This window comes from Boleophthalmus pectinirostris, unplaced genomic scaffold, assembly GCF_026225935.1.
Source record: "Boleophthalmus pectinirostris isolate CB_2022bp ecotype Guang Dong unplaced genomic scaffold, ASM2622593v1 HiC_scaffold_1, whole genome shotgun sequence".
Taxonomy (NCBI): domain Eukaryota; kingdom Metazoa; phylum Chordata; class Actinopteri; order Gobiiformes; family Gobiidae; genus Boleophthalmus; species Boleophthalmus pectinirostris.
Window position 1 is genome coordinate 21,820,058 of NW_026570970.1, and position 12,914 is coordinate 21,832,971.

The following is a 12,914-nucleotide window of genomic DNA, read 5'->3' on the forward strand; positions in this document are numbered from 1 at the left end:
GTATTAAAATCTCAGGTTATGTATTTATTGTAGAATAATAGAAATACTGTGCTTCCAATTTTCAGATAAGCTTTTATATTTTTGTCTGCCATAATAATATGAGACTTAGTGAGAAATATGTGAGACATAGCTAATTTTTCTCCACTACTTGTGATGTCACATGATTGTTTACCCTGTATGTGTGTGATTACAGAGTACCATTGTGTGATCAGATTTTCAAAATTCAAAAAAATGATATTCCCAGATTGGGATGGTTGTCATAAATTAAATTGTGAAAAGAGCATGTAACGTAATCCATTCTCGACTCACTTGTGGATCAGTATATGATCTGAGGGACATCTTTTGGTGCATTTTTTTGTATTTTAACTTTTTTAATTTTAACAAATTACAGTATATTTCCTCCTTAACTGTTGGCGGGTGTCAGATTCGTCAAAAATATGGACACCTGAAAATTTCTTTGGGGACAAGTTGATTGTTTTTAATAAATCTACTGGGAGATGGGACACGGGGCTCAAAACTGGGACTGTCCTGGCATAAAATGGAAAGGATATGACCAGAAGATATCAATCTGTACAAAAAAAAAAAAAAAAACACGCCTTGATTAAACTTTACAAAGACGAGTGGGTCTGGTGATTGACGAGTGGATTAAGGATTAACCAGTCAGAGAGAGGCATGGTCTGGTTGTGGCAAAACAAACATGGCAGCTTACATGGAAAAAGATATGCAGAGCACAAAAAACAGCACAGATTTTTGGATAATCAAAGAGCAAAGCACTAATCTGTAATTTGTGTAATATTTGCTCTTCTGAATGTTACTACACTGTAAAAAAGTAGACCTTACTTGAAAATATCTTGGAATTCGATTGCTTTGAAAAATCTAACTAAAGTGGAAAGTGAATCTAAAGCTGAGCTTACAAGTAATTCCTCAGTGTAGTGCACAGTAAACTCCTCTTTCATCTAACATGTACAGCAAGTTAAGATTACTTTAGTTTTCATTCTTAGAACTCATGTTGTGAAGCTGTGCCAACTAAACAGTCAGCTTCTCAAATCTGAAATATGTAATAACCTTTACTTTAAGAGTAGGTAAATCTTACATGGAAACTGATTGCCTTGAATTGAGTAACTAAATGCATATGCACAAAAAAGGTTCTATTCTACATTAATGCTGTTTAGATCTTCATCAGGTACACAAGGATTTGACTATTTATTAGTCTTTGAAAAAACATGGCAAAACTTTTGTTCAGCTTAAATTCAAAACACACTAACATGTGTAACAATAAAACAATATAGATTGGTCATTCCATGTCAACTCAACCAAGACCACCCGCATTTAGGTCTCAAAAAATGCTGGAAGACCCAAAACAGGTGTACAGATGTAATCTAGTGCGGACTGAATGTACAGAGGGATGATTGAGACTGCCTGGGAAGATTAGGGAATGAATGGCAGCTGTAGGAAAAACAGGAAGGTAGCAAAAGGAGGACTGGAACAGACTGGGAAATGGAGCTGGACTCTTGGCAATAATACGTCACTATTGAAGTTCATTGTCTTATTCTTGAAGTTGACCTTAGTCTAATTGACAGGTAATGTGCTTTTTTTCTCCCTGAAAGTAACTGTTACTTTTCCACAATCATAAAGATCCATAAATTCAGAGTTGTGAGTAAAGTAAACTAGCTGGATGCAAGTTAACCCTAGTGTTAGATTTTACAGTGTAGGAGTTGATTTACAGACAAATTAGTGAAATAAAACCCAGGAACATGTAGATTGGGTTAATACGAACATTTTAAGACTAAAATGCTAGCAGGTTAACTATGTCCATTCATAGAGTCTATGGTTTTATGTTAACTGAAACAGAGAGCTCTACTATCAGTGAGACAGAATCTTTGGTAAGTGTTCTTTTATTATGTCAGATATCCACGCATATGGATTTTTTATAATAAACAATCCATTTGTAAAGAGTACAAGTATTTTATTACCAATGGATGTGAATATATGTGTTATATACTATATGTAGTAGAGAACCTGAATATAATAAATTAATCATTGCATCTGTATAACGCCTTTCAAGATACCCAAAGCGCTTTACAGTTCATTATTCATTCACTCAACACTCTATATAACTACAGTATATACCCAGTAACTGTAAGCATGGACAGTCCTAGTGACAGTGTTAGAACAACAATGTCTACAGAGGCTGGTGTGACCACTCACTGTACTAGGCAGCCGCCAACTTCTCTGGAGTGAATCTAGAGTTAATACTTCCCTAGAATGTTCTAAAATTCTAAAACACTTAACCAATCCCCTGCTGTCTTCAGCCCCAGCCACAGTCCATGTAACATTTGATAGCGACATAAGATCTGGTGATTTTGCGATATAGTGCAACCAGCAGGCACCTCCATTCCCTGTGTTGTCTTTTTTGCCAACATTGAGGCTGCCGCAGATGGATGTGACATTATTGTGGTCTCTCATATAGTTTTGCACAGCTTGGTACTGATATTAACGCAACATAAAAACATGTATTTTGTTGTTTGTAGACAGTGCAGGCAAATGGTTGTTTCATATTACTTTTTCCTATGAGTGATAATAGTCTTAACTTCCAGTTTCTAGTTTACTAATGTATGCAGGAATTACAGTGGATTATTTTTGGTGTATTACTGTCCAGCAAAATGTTAGATTTAAGAAATGTGTATTATCTGGTTGATGGCATGTATGCATCATTTTTGTGTTAATCAATAACGTTAATGAGGCCAATGCTCCATCCACTGAAAATGCATTACAACTCAAGCATGGAACAGTAGAATGAAGGCTTCTTGATAACAAACACTGGAAGGGTTTCCTAAATGTGGCAAACATTTTACATTTTAACTAAAGTCTTCGGGGAAAAAAAGCTTTTTATTTGTTGCTAAGTACATCTAGTGAACATACAATATGAACATTTAGTAGCAGGAATCCATGATGCGTTTCATGCTCATGAACCTCATGCCGCTCCAGCCCATCTCTCTGAAGCTCCTGTACTCTCCAGGCCTGAAGTACATCATCCTGCCTCTGTAGTGAGGCTGCTCGTACATCAGCCAGTGGCCGTCCATCACATGGCAGGACATACAGTCATTCATACGGTAGCGGTCCATGATGTTGTCACAGTCATCCATCATCTCGTACATTTGACCACCAAAGTTCTCCCTCTCATAGATCCTCATCCTGTAGTTTCCTCTGTGCTGTAATATAAAAAAAGCAATCAAAGTCATTTGCATCTGTGTAGTTGACTGTAAATACAAAACAATACATACCATAGGGATCATACGGCAGGATCTGATGCAGTCCCTCATTCCCATCATGCTCATGTAGTCAGCATACTCGCCCCTCCTCATGAAATACTGGTTTCCCATGTAGTTTGGACGGTCATAGACCATGAAACAGCCACTCTCCACCCTGCAGGAATGACACCTGCTCAGGTAGGAGGTCATGTCAGAGCAGTCACTCATGCACTCATAGGAGCGTCCTTGGAAATTACGCTCCTCATAGAAAATGATCTGGAAGATAAAACATGGTGTTAGCATATGCAATATATATATATATATATCTCCCAAGTCCTCATAAAATGCATTTAAAATTACCTTTCCCCTCATGTTCATGCTTGTATTGCTCATGTTGGCTGTGGGTGAGTTGTTGCTCTTGTGCTTTACTACCTTCTACCTGGTTTAACCCTTTCCTTTTATACATTGCGGCACGCAAAGAGTCAGTGGCCCCCCTCAGAGAAACCCTTATTCAGCATGTTACTATTGGAGCCGCATTTTCAGCACCTACCACGCTTTAAAATTTAAAAGCTTTTTCTCACATTATTGTAATTGTTTTTAACAAACCCTTTGTACTGACTGTGTTGTTTTACAAGTAGATCTCAAACTAAATTTTACTTAAACTACAATAAAAGAATTCCTGAAATTTTTATTTTTTTTAGTCAATCAAGAGTTTTATTTGAATGTGAATTAATACCTTATATTCAGTTTTATTAATTGATTAATTGACTACCACTTGGCACTTGGCATTGCATTTTAAATTTCTGTATGTAATGTTCATGAATCATCAAACAAGTGACAAATGGCAAACTGTATTACAAAAAACAAACTAACGGTTGCTTCATTTTATACACTCTTAAATTTGTAGATTTTGGCACTGTATATTTTGTCTGATCTACAGAATGTTGATGGATATATTACCTGTATAATAATGAACACCAATAACCTTGTTGATATAAATAGTTCATAATTTGTTGAAATAAAGACTTAAAACTTGCTTGAACATTATGTGGACTGGACACTAATGGATATTTGATGTGAGTGCCAAAGGTTGTGCGGTTGAACAAAACAATGTTCCAGATTCTTTTAAACCCCAATGATGAAAAGAAAAGTATATAGGCAAAAGAGAAAATAAATAAATTAATACATATTTTTGGTTTAGAATTATTTTTGCCAAATTTACTTGTAGTGACTTGGACATTATATTAGGACTGTGTTTTGGTAGACTGACAAGCCAGACATACATACTGCTGTGTTTCTTCTTGAATGCCAAGCTATGTCAAAACAAATGTTTATCTATACAGTATACTGGAGAACTGTCGTAGTAAATTATTCTGGTATGCCATTGCTTGACTTGAATTAAAATTACCAACAGCAAATTTCTCAGTGTATAATCCAATCTGGTTGTTTTTTGGCTATTGTCTTGGCAGAAATCTGCAAATATGGTCCATATGATACAAACTGCCTTGTACTGCTTTGTATTTCTTCAAATAAGTAATGAAAGTAATGGAATATCTATGGGAAGCCCCTTCTTTTGTTTATGATCTTAAACTCAATCCAAGGCCTTCAGGTCAGCATTGGAATTATTGCTACAAGTTCTAAGAGCCAGTAATAAAACAAATAAAATGATTTTATTCCAGAGCTTTAGAACATTCTGCAAAAAATAAAAATAAGAAATAAAGACAACTCTTCAAGTGTCTCAACAATCTACAACAGTCCATTTGACTCAGGAAGATCATACTACAAGTTTATTCTAGGTTATGTTTTGTTTGATTTAGTAATAGTGGTACTTTATAACCTGACAGCAATGCTCCTGTTATGCCTCCGTGTAGCGCAATATGAGATTTTTCATGGCCTGATTGTTTGGAATCCAGAGAAACTGGTGCCTGAAAAGTTCAACCAATACTTTTGGTCTGATATGTCGGGTAAATTTTGATTATTTACCCCAAATTGTCATTTGAATTTACTACAAACTCACCCACAGCCCTTTTTTAACATAAATTTACGGTAGTGTATTTATGTTTTCTGTAGTTAACTCTTCACACCAAAGTTTTCAAATTATTCAGATTCTGAAATAAAATTTAATGTGTGAAATTTAAGGCCAATAAGTGCTCGGAAGTGCAAATATCAGCGTGATATACCTGCCAACTGATATATGATATATGAGTCTATCGCTATTTCTTCCATATGCACAGGTGAATTGATAAAAAAGATAAGTTTTCTTAAAAAGATTTATTCAGTATAGGCATATACACGTTACACATAGATGTTTTTACATGTCCATGATGCGTCTCATGCTCATGAACCTCATGCCGCTCCAGCCCATCTCTCTGAAGCTCCTGTACTCTCCAGGCCTGAAGTACATCATCCTGCCTCTGTAGTGAGGCTGCTCGTACATCAGCCAGTGGCCGTCCATCACATGGCAGGACATACAGTCGTTCATACGGTAGCGGTCCATGATGTTGTCACAGTCATCCATCAGCTCATACATCTGCCCTCCGAAGTTCTCCCTCTCATAGATCCTCATCCTGAACTGGCCTCTGTGCTGTAACATAATGTTTTTTTATTAGTCATATGAATATGGGATGAATGTAATTACAGAACAATACATACCATAGGGATCATACGGCAGGATCTGATGCAGTCCCTCATTCCCATCATGCTCATGTAGTCAGCATACTCGCCCCTCCTCATGAAATACTGGTTTCCCATGTAGTTTGGACGGTCATAGACCATGAAGCAGCCACTCTCCACCCTGCAGGAATGACACCTGCTCAGGTAGGAGGTCATGTCAGAGCAGTCACTCATGCACTCATAGGAGCGCCCCTGGAAGTTCCTGTCCTCATAGAAGATAATCTGAAATATGAGAAAACATGAACATTATGAATCAGTGAATTCCCCACGATAGTTGACTCTCATACCAATTCAAATGGAATTATTTCAACTAATTTTTCTCTGGCTTTTGCTTACCTTTCCCATGGCTACTGTGGTGTGCAAGTTCTTCACAGGACTGTGTGGCTGTTACAATGTGAGTGGCTGTGTTTTTACTGTTACTTTTATACCTGACAAAACCAAAGAATTTGTAGCTTCCATTGTGCAAAGCCCCTGACCAAGCAACATGTATTTGAGGCCTATGGAGGGCCATGGGCCATTTGTCAAAATTTCATGTGACTGGATCACCTAGAAAACTTTACAATAGATCTTTCCATGGGAGAATCACTACAATGGACATGTTTAAACTACAATATAGAGAGACAAATGGTAAATAGCCTTTATGGGTATTGTATTGTAAGTCTTTGTGTGGTCATGATTGCTCTCTATTACAGTGTTATATCAACTAATTGTGTCCTATTAATTTTTCAGATAAATACAATAATTATCATGGATCAGTGTATCTACTTGGAGTAATCCCAGTAATGGGATTAAGTAATCTTCTAATGCTGATTGTTTCAGCACTAAGAGACAATCTTTGCAATCATTAGCTACCTAAATGTAAAGCGCTCATGCTGGGGTTTTCAAGATGTAACTTCAATAAAATCCTACTCAGTGTGACACCACATAACATAAACATCTGATGATTTTTGTTTTCTGGTCAAGTTAGATTGTCTTGTAAGATCTGTAAAATAAAATAAGTATTAAGTAATAGCATAAAGAACCATTTTAGGTTTGTCTTTTTATTTACTTTGAACGACCACATGGACTTGTATGAGCAATTTGGGCCATTGTTAGTGTAGTCATGGATGGTGGGAAGTCTTTTATTATTTTTGTCTTATTTGTTTGGTTGTGAAACAGTGGACATCCATGTGGGCAGTTTTTCAAAGATAAAAAAATAGAATTATGTATTCATCTTAGTTTTTATTTATTTATTTATTTTTAGGTTCTAATAGATAAAACCATGTTTATGTAACCAAGCAATATCCTATTATACAGGCAAATGTTAAACTTGTGGAAAATGACAGACCATATATATATTTTTTATGCATTTATTTTTTATTTAAGCAATTACATATTTGATATAATTATGATTTTTTAAAATAAATCAAGTCCATAAACAGTGATGGTAAGAAATGTGATTCATTTATTCAGATAATGTGTTTTTAGCACATGTCCATGATGCGTCTCATGCTCATGAACCTTGAGCCACTCCAGCCCATCTCTCTGAAGCTCCTGTACTCTCCAGGCCTGAAGTACATCATCCTGCCTCTGTAGTGAGGCTGCTCGTACATCAGCCAGTGACCGTCCATCACATGGCAGGACATACAGTCGTTCATACGGTAGCGGTCCATGATGTTATCACAGTCGTCCATCAGCTCATGCATCTGACCACCAAAGTTCTCCCTCTCGTAGATCCTCATCCTGAACTGGCCTCTGTGCTGTTGTTCAGTGTGACATACAAGAACTGTATGTGTTTTGTTTTCGTTAATTTTTTAAAATTCTGTTTTACACTTACCATTTGGATCATACGACAAGATCTAATGCTACCGCTCATTCCCATCATGCTCATGTAGTCAGCATACTCGCCCCTCCTCATGAAATACTGGTTTCCCATGTAGTTGGGTCGGTCATAGACCATGAAGCAGCCACTCTCCACCCTGCAGGAATGACACCTGCTCAGGTAGGAGGACATGTCAGAGCAGTCACTCATGCACTCATAGGAGCGCCCCTGGAAGTTCCTGTCCTCATAGAAGATAATCTGAAAAAATTAAATAATAATATTAATGCAGTTATGTTATATGTATTAGAGATTTTATTGGTGCATTACCAGTCACTAATCCCTACCTTGCCCATGTTGATTGTGGTTTTGCAGGTCTCTCAGAGAACTGATTCAAACTGATAACATTTCTGTCAGAACATGCTTCATTTATACCTAGCCAGACACAATGACTGTGCCCCACCATTATTAAAAATCCTGACCCAGCAACCATAGGAAAGCCTACACAGTTGTTTAGTCATATACCACACCGAATATTCCTTTAGCTATAGCCTAAAAGTACTTATTAACTAATAAAGATTTAATTCAATTTAGGGGTAGGTTGTATACTTTATCATTACTGTCATTAGATATAACAATGCCATGATGTTTTAAGTAAGAGAATCACACATTTTAGTTGCAATTGAACACCTTTAAGGTGCTGTCTGTCATATTAAGGTGATGCAGGAAGTCCTTTGTGTCCACAGCATAGAGTCAAAGCGGATGTTTGTTTTTTGTTTTGGGATATTGATCTTTTATCCATGTTGGTTTGCAAATAACCACCAGAAGAACATACTTAACTTTTTAATAAATACTATGGATATATTTAAGCACCTGAAAGGGCATTAAAAAGTGCATTCAACTATATTATACTTTTCAAATCAGCACATGTATGAACCAGCATAGTTTACAGTATATGAGTATATATATAGAACAAATAAACCAATGTATTAGATACATGGACACACTATGAACAAAGCTCGAAATACTATGTAAACAAGCAAAAATTATAAATTTGCATGCACACTTTTTAGTACATTACATTATGTTTAATTAAATTAAATGTATCTTTATTTATCTATAAAATTATACATGATCTCTTTAGAATTACTGTTTGATGGGCATATTACTGTGTGTCAATTTACCATGTGAGAATGATCTTGGCAGCTATGCATGGCGGGTGTATTTGTGTGATGGCAGGGTATTTGTGAGAGCAGATGTGGGACAATAAATGGGAATTAGTCCATGCCTACAATGTGACATGTTTACAGCATAACATACCATGTATGTTCATTACTGTAACCACCAAAAAATAAAAAAATATTTCTTTTTAATTTTGTTTAACAACATTAATTGCAATGCCCATCGGTGCATCATGTTTTGTGTAATTATATAATATTTACAGGCTATCAGAATATTTTTTAGAATGTACATACTTTCTGCCATCATGTGATGGTGGGTGCTTTTTTACCTAAAATTCTGACTGATCTCATGAAACCTCTAGTTTTCCTTGCTATGTATTATTTAGTGTACTTGTCTTTTCTGTGAATGCTCTGAATGCTGTGGTTGTATTTCAAAAATCATAAATAACCCAAGAAATTGATCAAAATTGTATTTATTAATGACAAAATTGTTCTTATTTGTCAGGAGACAGTCTGGTCCTACACCAACATTCTTGACATTCTTCTTACTTCTATTTACTTTTGCTCCTTTGTTATGGGAACTTCCAAACAACCAGTTAATTAAAGTGAAAATACACGAGTATCTCCTTTCATTCATGGATTTTAGCAGACATTCAGTACCAAGAATCCATGATGCGTCTCATGCTCATGAACCTCATGCCGCTCCCGCCCATCTCTCTGAAGCTCCTGTACTCTCCAGGCCTGAAGTACATCATCCTGCCTCTGTAGTGAGGCTGCTCGTACATCAGCCAGTGGCCGTCCATCACATGGCAGGACATACAGTCGTTCATACGGTAGCGGTCCATGATGTTGTCACAGTCATCCATCATCTCATACATCTGACCACCAAAGTTCTCCCTCTCATAGATCCTCATCCTGTAGTTTCCTCTGTACTGGAATATTAACAGAAATGTGTTGATCACAAGAAATATTGAGGAATATAAATAAAGTAGAAATATTTGTGGAAAGTGCACTTTTAAATTTACCATAGGGATCATACGGCAAGATCTTATGCAATCAGACATTCCCATCATGCTCATGTAATCAGAATACTCGCCCCTCCTCATGAAATACTGGTTTCCCATGTAGTTGGCACGATCATAGACCATGAAGCAGCCACTCTCCACCCTGCAGGAGTGACACCTGCTCAGGTAGGAGGTTAGCTCAGGGCAGTCACTGCTGGTCTCATAAAAACGACCCTGGAAGTTCCTATCCTCGTAGAAGATGATCTGGCAGATAAAACCAACTTTTGTTAATTATCGTCTTATGATGTGCAGATAAATATTAAAATGCAGATTATTTATAGTGTTGGTTTGACAATAGTAAAAGTTAGAACTTGCCTTGCCCATGGTTACTGTCTTGTTATTCAAGTTGTGGCAGCTGTGCATACCTGGTGGTGTGAACTGTTACTTTTATACTTGAGGTGAAAAGGGTAGGGAGAGCTTCCATTGTACAAATTCATGAGCCAGCAGGGTTATAGAAACCAACTGGACCAACTGTTTACAGCTTATTCTAGCTCCACAGAGTCATGTATATATTGTTGTCCTATACATAAAGAATATAACTGGGACCTTCCATCAAGTTTGTAATTGTGTTTTTTAATAATTTTTTTCTGGATTTTTTAAATTTAATTTCACTTATTTATTTTTTTTACTAATATGGTGAGGAGGGCTGTAATGTTGTTTGACTATATTTATTTGTCACTATAAATACATTATTAAATATTATGTATTTATTTATTTTATAATCAGTTGGGATAAACCTTGTGAATTTTTTTATAATAATAAAAATAATGTATTTATAATTCATTATGAAACCTGCACAGATCATATTTGTTAGTTATGCTTAACAAATACAGCAAGTAGGTCAAAATAAGTTTGTATACGTGTACAGTTTGTTATGATGTGATAAATATGTGTATAATTTAGTTCTAACTGTTGATTTATATGTCATATCCTAATGTGAAAATCCAACGACATTGAAAGTAACTTTATATTGTTGAATACATTTATTTGTGCAATTTTTAAACAATAACATTTCAAGTCTTGAGGCTCTTGTGTTTAGCAGGTCTCCATAATGCGTCTGATAGATCCAATCCTCATGTCCAAGGGCCCTGTCGCCATGTCTCTGAAGCTCCTGTACTCTCCAGGCCTGAAGTACATCATCCTTCCTCTGTAGTGAGGCTGCTCATACATCAGCCAGTGGCCGTCCATCACGTGTGCAGACTGGCAGTCGGACATACGGTAACGATCTTGGATAGACTCGCAGTCATCTACAAGCTCATTCATCTGACCACTAAAGTTCTCCCTCTCATAGATCCTCATTCGGAAAGGACCCCTGTGCTGTAGATTGATAAGCAATGAAATTTAATTAGTCAGTGTATTTTTCCACACTACCAAAATAGCATATTTTCTAGATTTGTACATTCATACCATTGGGATCATGCGGCAGGATCTGATGCAGTCGCTCATACTCATTCCCATCAAGCGCTGGTTGTCAGGGTACTCCCCTCTCCTCACCAGCATTTGGTGACCCATGTAGTTTGGACGTTCGTATACTATAAAGCAGCCGCTCTCCACACGGCAGGAAGTACAGCGACTCAAATAGGAAGTCAGTTCAGCACAGTCGCTGCTGGTCTCATAAGAACGTCCCTGAAAGTTCCTGTCCTCGTAGAAGATGATCTGGAATGAAAGAACATTTTGAATATTGAAATGCATTATTGTAGTAAAGCCATTTAATAAAATAGTAAAGAAAGGACGCTTACTCTGCCCATTTTAGTCCCCAATTGTATCCCTGATTGAACTGGCACTTTGGTCTGCCTAAAGTCACTCACTTTTATACCCATCATGATAGCTTAATGATGTATGGTGCCTTTGTGTGAATATCTTACTCAGCAGGAAAGCATACAGGGCTATAATGTGTGTTAATCACTCTGTAAATGGTTATTATTGTACTGTATGCTTCTGGTGCAGTGCCAAGTGCTACAGCTCAGCAAAGAGGGACAGATGGGTGATAGCTTTGATGACTGAATTTAATGAACCCTTTGTCCCTTTGTTTAACTTTTTTTTTTTTTTTGTCAGATTTTACAATATGTTACTCCATTGTTTTGATATCTAAAATATTAGTTATTTTTAAATTTTTGTTAAAGACTATGTCAAAGATTTTACGAGATGTAAAAAATATGCTTAAAGTAAACTCTCTTTTTATCTGATCCAAATGTGTATATGAAATATTTGTAATGAAAAACGGCATCATCTCTTGTGTGTGTGTAGGGGGTGCGTGTGCGTGTGTGCCTGCGTGTGCGTGTGTGTGTGTGCGTGTGCGAGTGTGAACCATAGACTGTATAAAGAAGTACATACACTGTACAGTCTATTATGTGAACAGATGAGCTGAGGATAAATGATACTAGTATTTCTATACAAAACTGTTTTGCATTTTCTCATGTAAAATTCAGGTAGTGTATGTACAGTACAATAAAATGTGTCTTGTGTCTAAGTACTTTACTTTAATACACATTTTGAGCATATTAAGAATCATATTTTTTCCTCTCATTGATCTCAATTTTCGATTTGATTTCATTTAGTCTTAAAATAAAAATGTCTTATAATATTGATTTGATGAACATAAACAATATAGGCTTTTATTCTGTGCCATTTAATACAAATAAATACATTTCTTCCTCCAAAGTCTGAACTCTGCTCCATACCACATGGTTTTACTGAGAGAACTGGCTATAGATCTCTTGATTCAAAAACCTCAGCCACATCATTGACTATTAGAGATGATTCACGATATCTCAATCTTTTGATTAATTGCCCAGCTCTAGTTTCATCTTCCTGTTTATTGGTGATATTTTGAAGACTTTTTCTCATTCAAAAGATATAATATTTTGTTTTGATTTATTAATTACTATATCAATCTATATTCTCATCACTCTGAAACACATGGTACAAGATTTATATTAAAACACTG

General features: G+C 36.3%; 5 protein-coding genes across 5 annotated transcripts; all 5 read right to left on the reverse strand.

Annotated features, from left to right (window-relative positions):
• Window positions 1-2,933: 2,933 nt before the first annotated feature.
• Window positions 2,934-3,653, reverse strand: LOC110170535 (gamma-crystallin M3-like). The gene is made up of 3 exons (XM_020936190.1): window positions 3,612-3,653; window positions 3,285-3,527; window positions 2,934-3,212 (listed from the first exon to the last, which is right to left on the reverse strand). The coding sequence occupies exons 1-3, from the start codon at window positions 3,642-3,644 to the stop codon at window positions 2,934-2,936; spliced, it is 555 nt and encodes a 184-aa protein (XP_020791849.1). The 5' UTR covers window positions 3,645-3,653.
• A 1,909-nt stretch (window positions 3,654-5,562) lies between these two features.
• On the reverse strand, window positions 5,563-6,296 carry LOC110170531 (gamma-crystallin M3-like). Its single transcript, XM_020936185.2, has 3 exons — window positions 6,261-6,296; window positions 5,904-6,146; window positions 5,563-5,835 (listed from the first exon to the last, which is right to left on the reverse strand). The coding sequence occupies exons 1-3, from the start codon at window positions 6,267-6,269 to the stop codon at window positions 5,563-5,565; spliced, it is 525 nt and encodes a 174-aa protein (XP_020791844.1). The 5' UTR covers window positions 6,270-6,296.
• Window positions 6,297-7,387: 1,091 nt separating this feature from the next.
• LOC110170529 (gamma-crystallin M3-like) lies at window positions 7,388-8,096 on the reverse strand. The gene is made up of 3 exons (XM_020936183.2): window positions 8,070-8,096; window positions 7,741-7,983; window positions 7,388-7,663 (listed from the first exon to the last, which is right to left on the reverse strand). The coding sequence occupies exons 1-3, from the start codon at window positions 8,076-8,078 to the stop codon at window positions 7,388-7,390; spliced, it is 528 nt and encodes a 175-aa protein (XP_020791842.2). The 5' UTR covers window positions 8,079-8,096.
• Window positions 8,097-9,556: 1,460 nt separating this feature from the next.
• LOC110170554 (gamma-crystallin M3-like) lies at window positions 9,557-10,330 on the reverse strand. The gene is made up of 3 exons (XM_020936209.2): window positions 10,283-10,330; window positions 9,929-10,171; window positions 9,557-9,835 (listed from the first exon to the last, which is right to left on the reverse strand). Exons 1-3 carry the CDS (start codon window positions 10,328-10,330, stop codon window positions 9,557-9,559), a joined length of 570 nt encoding a protein of 189 aa, XP_020791868.1.
• Window positions 10,331-11,001: 671 nt separating this feature from the next.
• On the reverse strand, window positions 11,002-11,787 carry LOC110170527 (gamma-crystallin M3-like). Its single transcript, XM_020936182.2, has 3 exons — window positions 11,707-11,787; window positions 11,375-11,623; window positions 11,002-11,284 (listed from the first exon to the last, which is right to left on the reverse strand). The coding sequence occupies exons 1-3, from the start codon at window positions 11,785-11,787 to the stop codon at window positions 11,003-11,005; spliced, it is 612 nt and encodes a 203-aa protein (XP_020791841.1). The 3' UTR covers window position 11,002.
• Window positions 11,788-12,914: the final 1,127 nt, after the last annotated feature.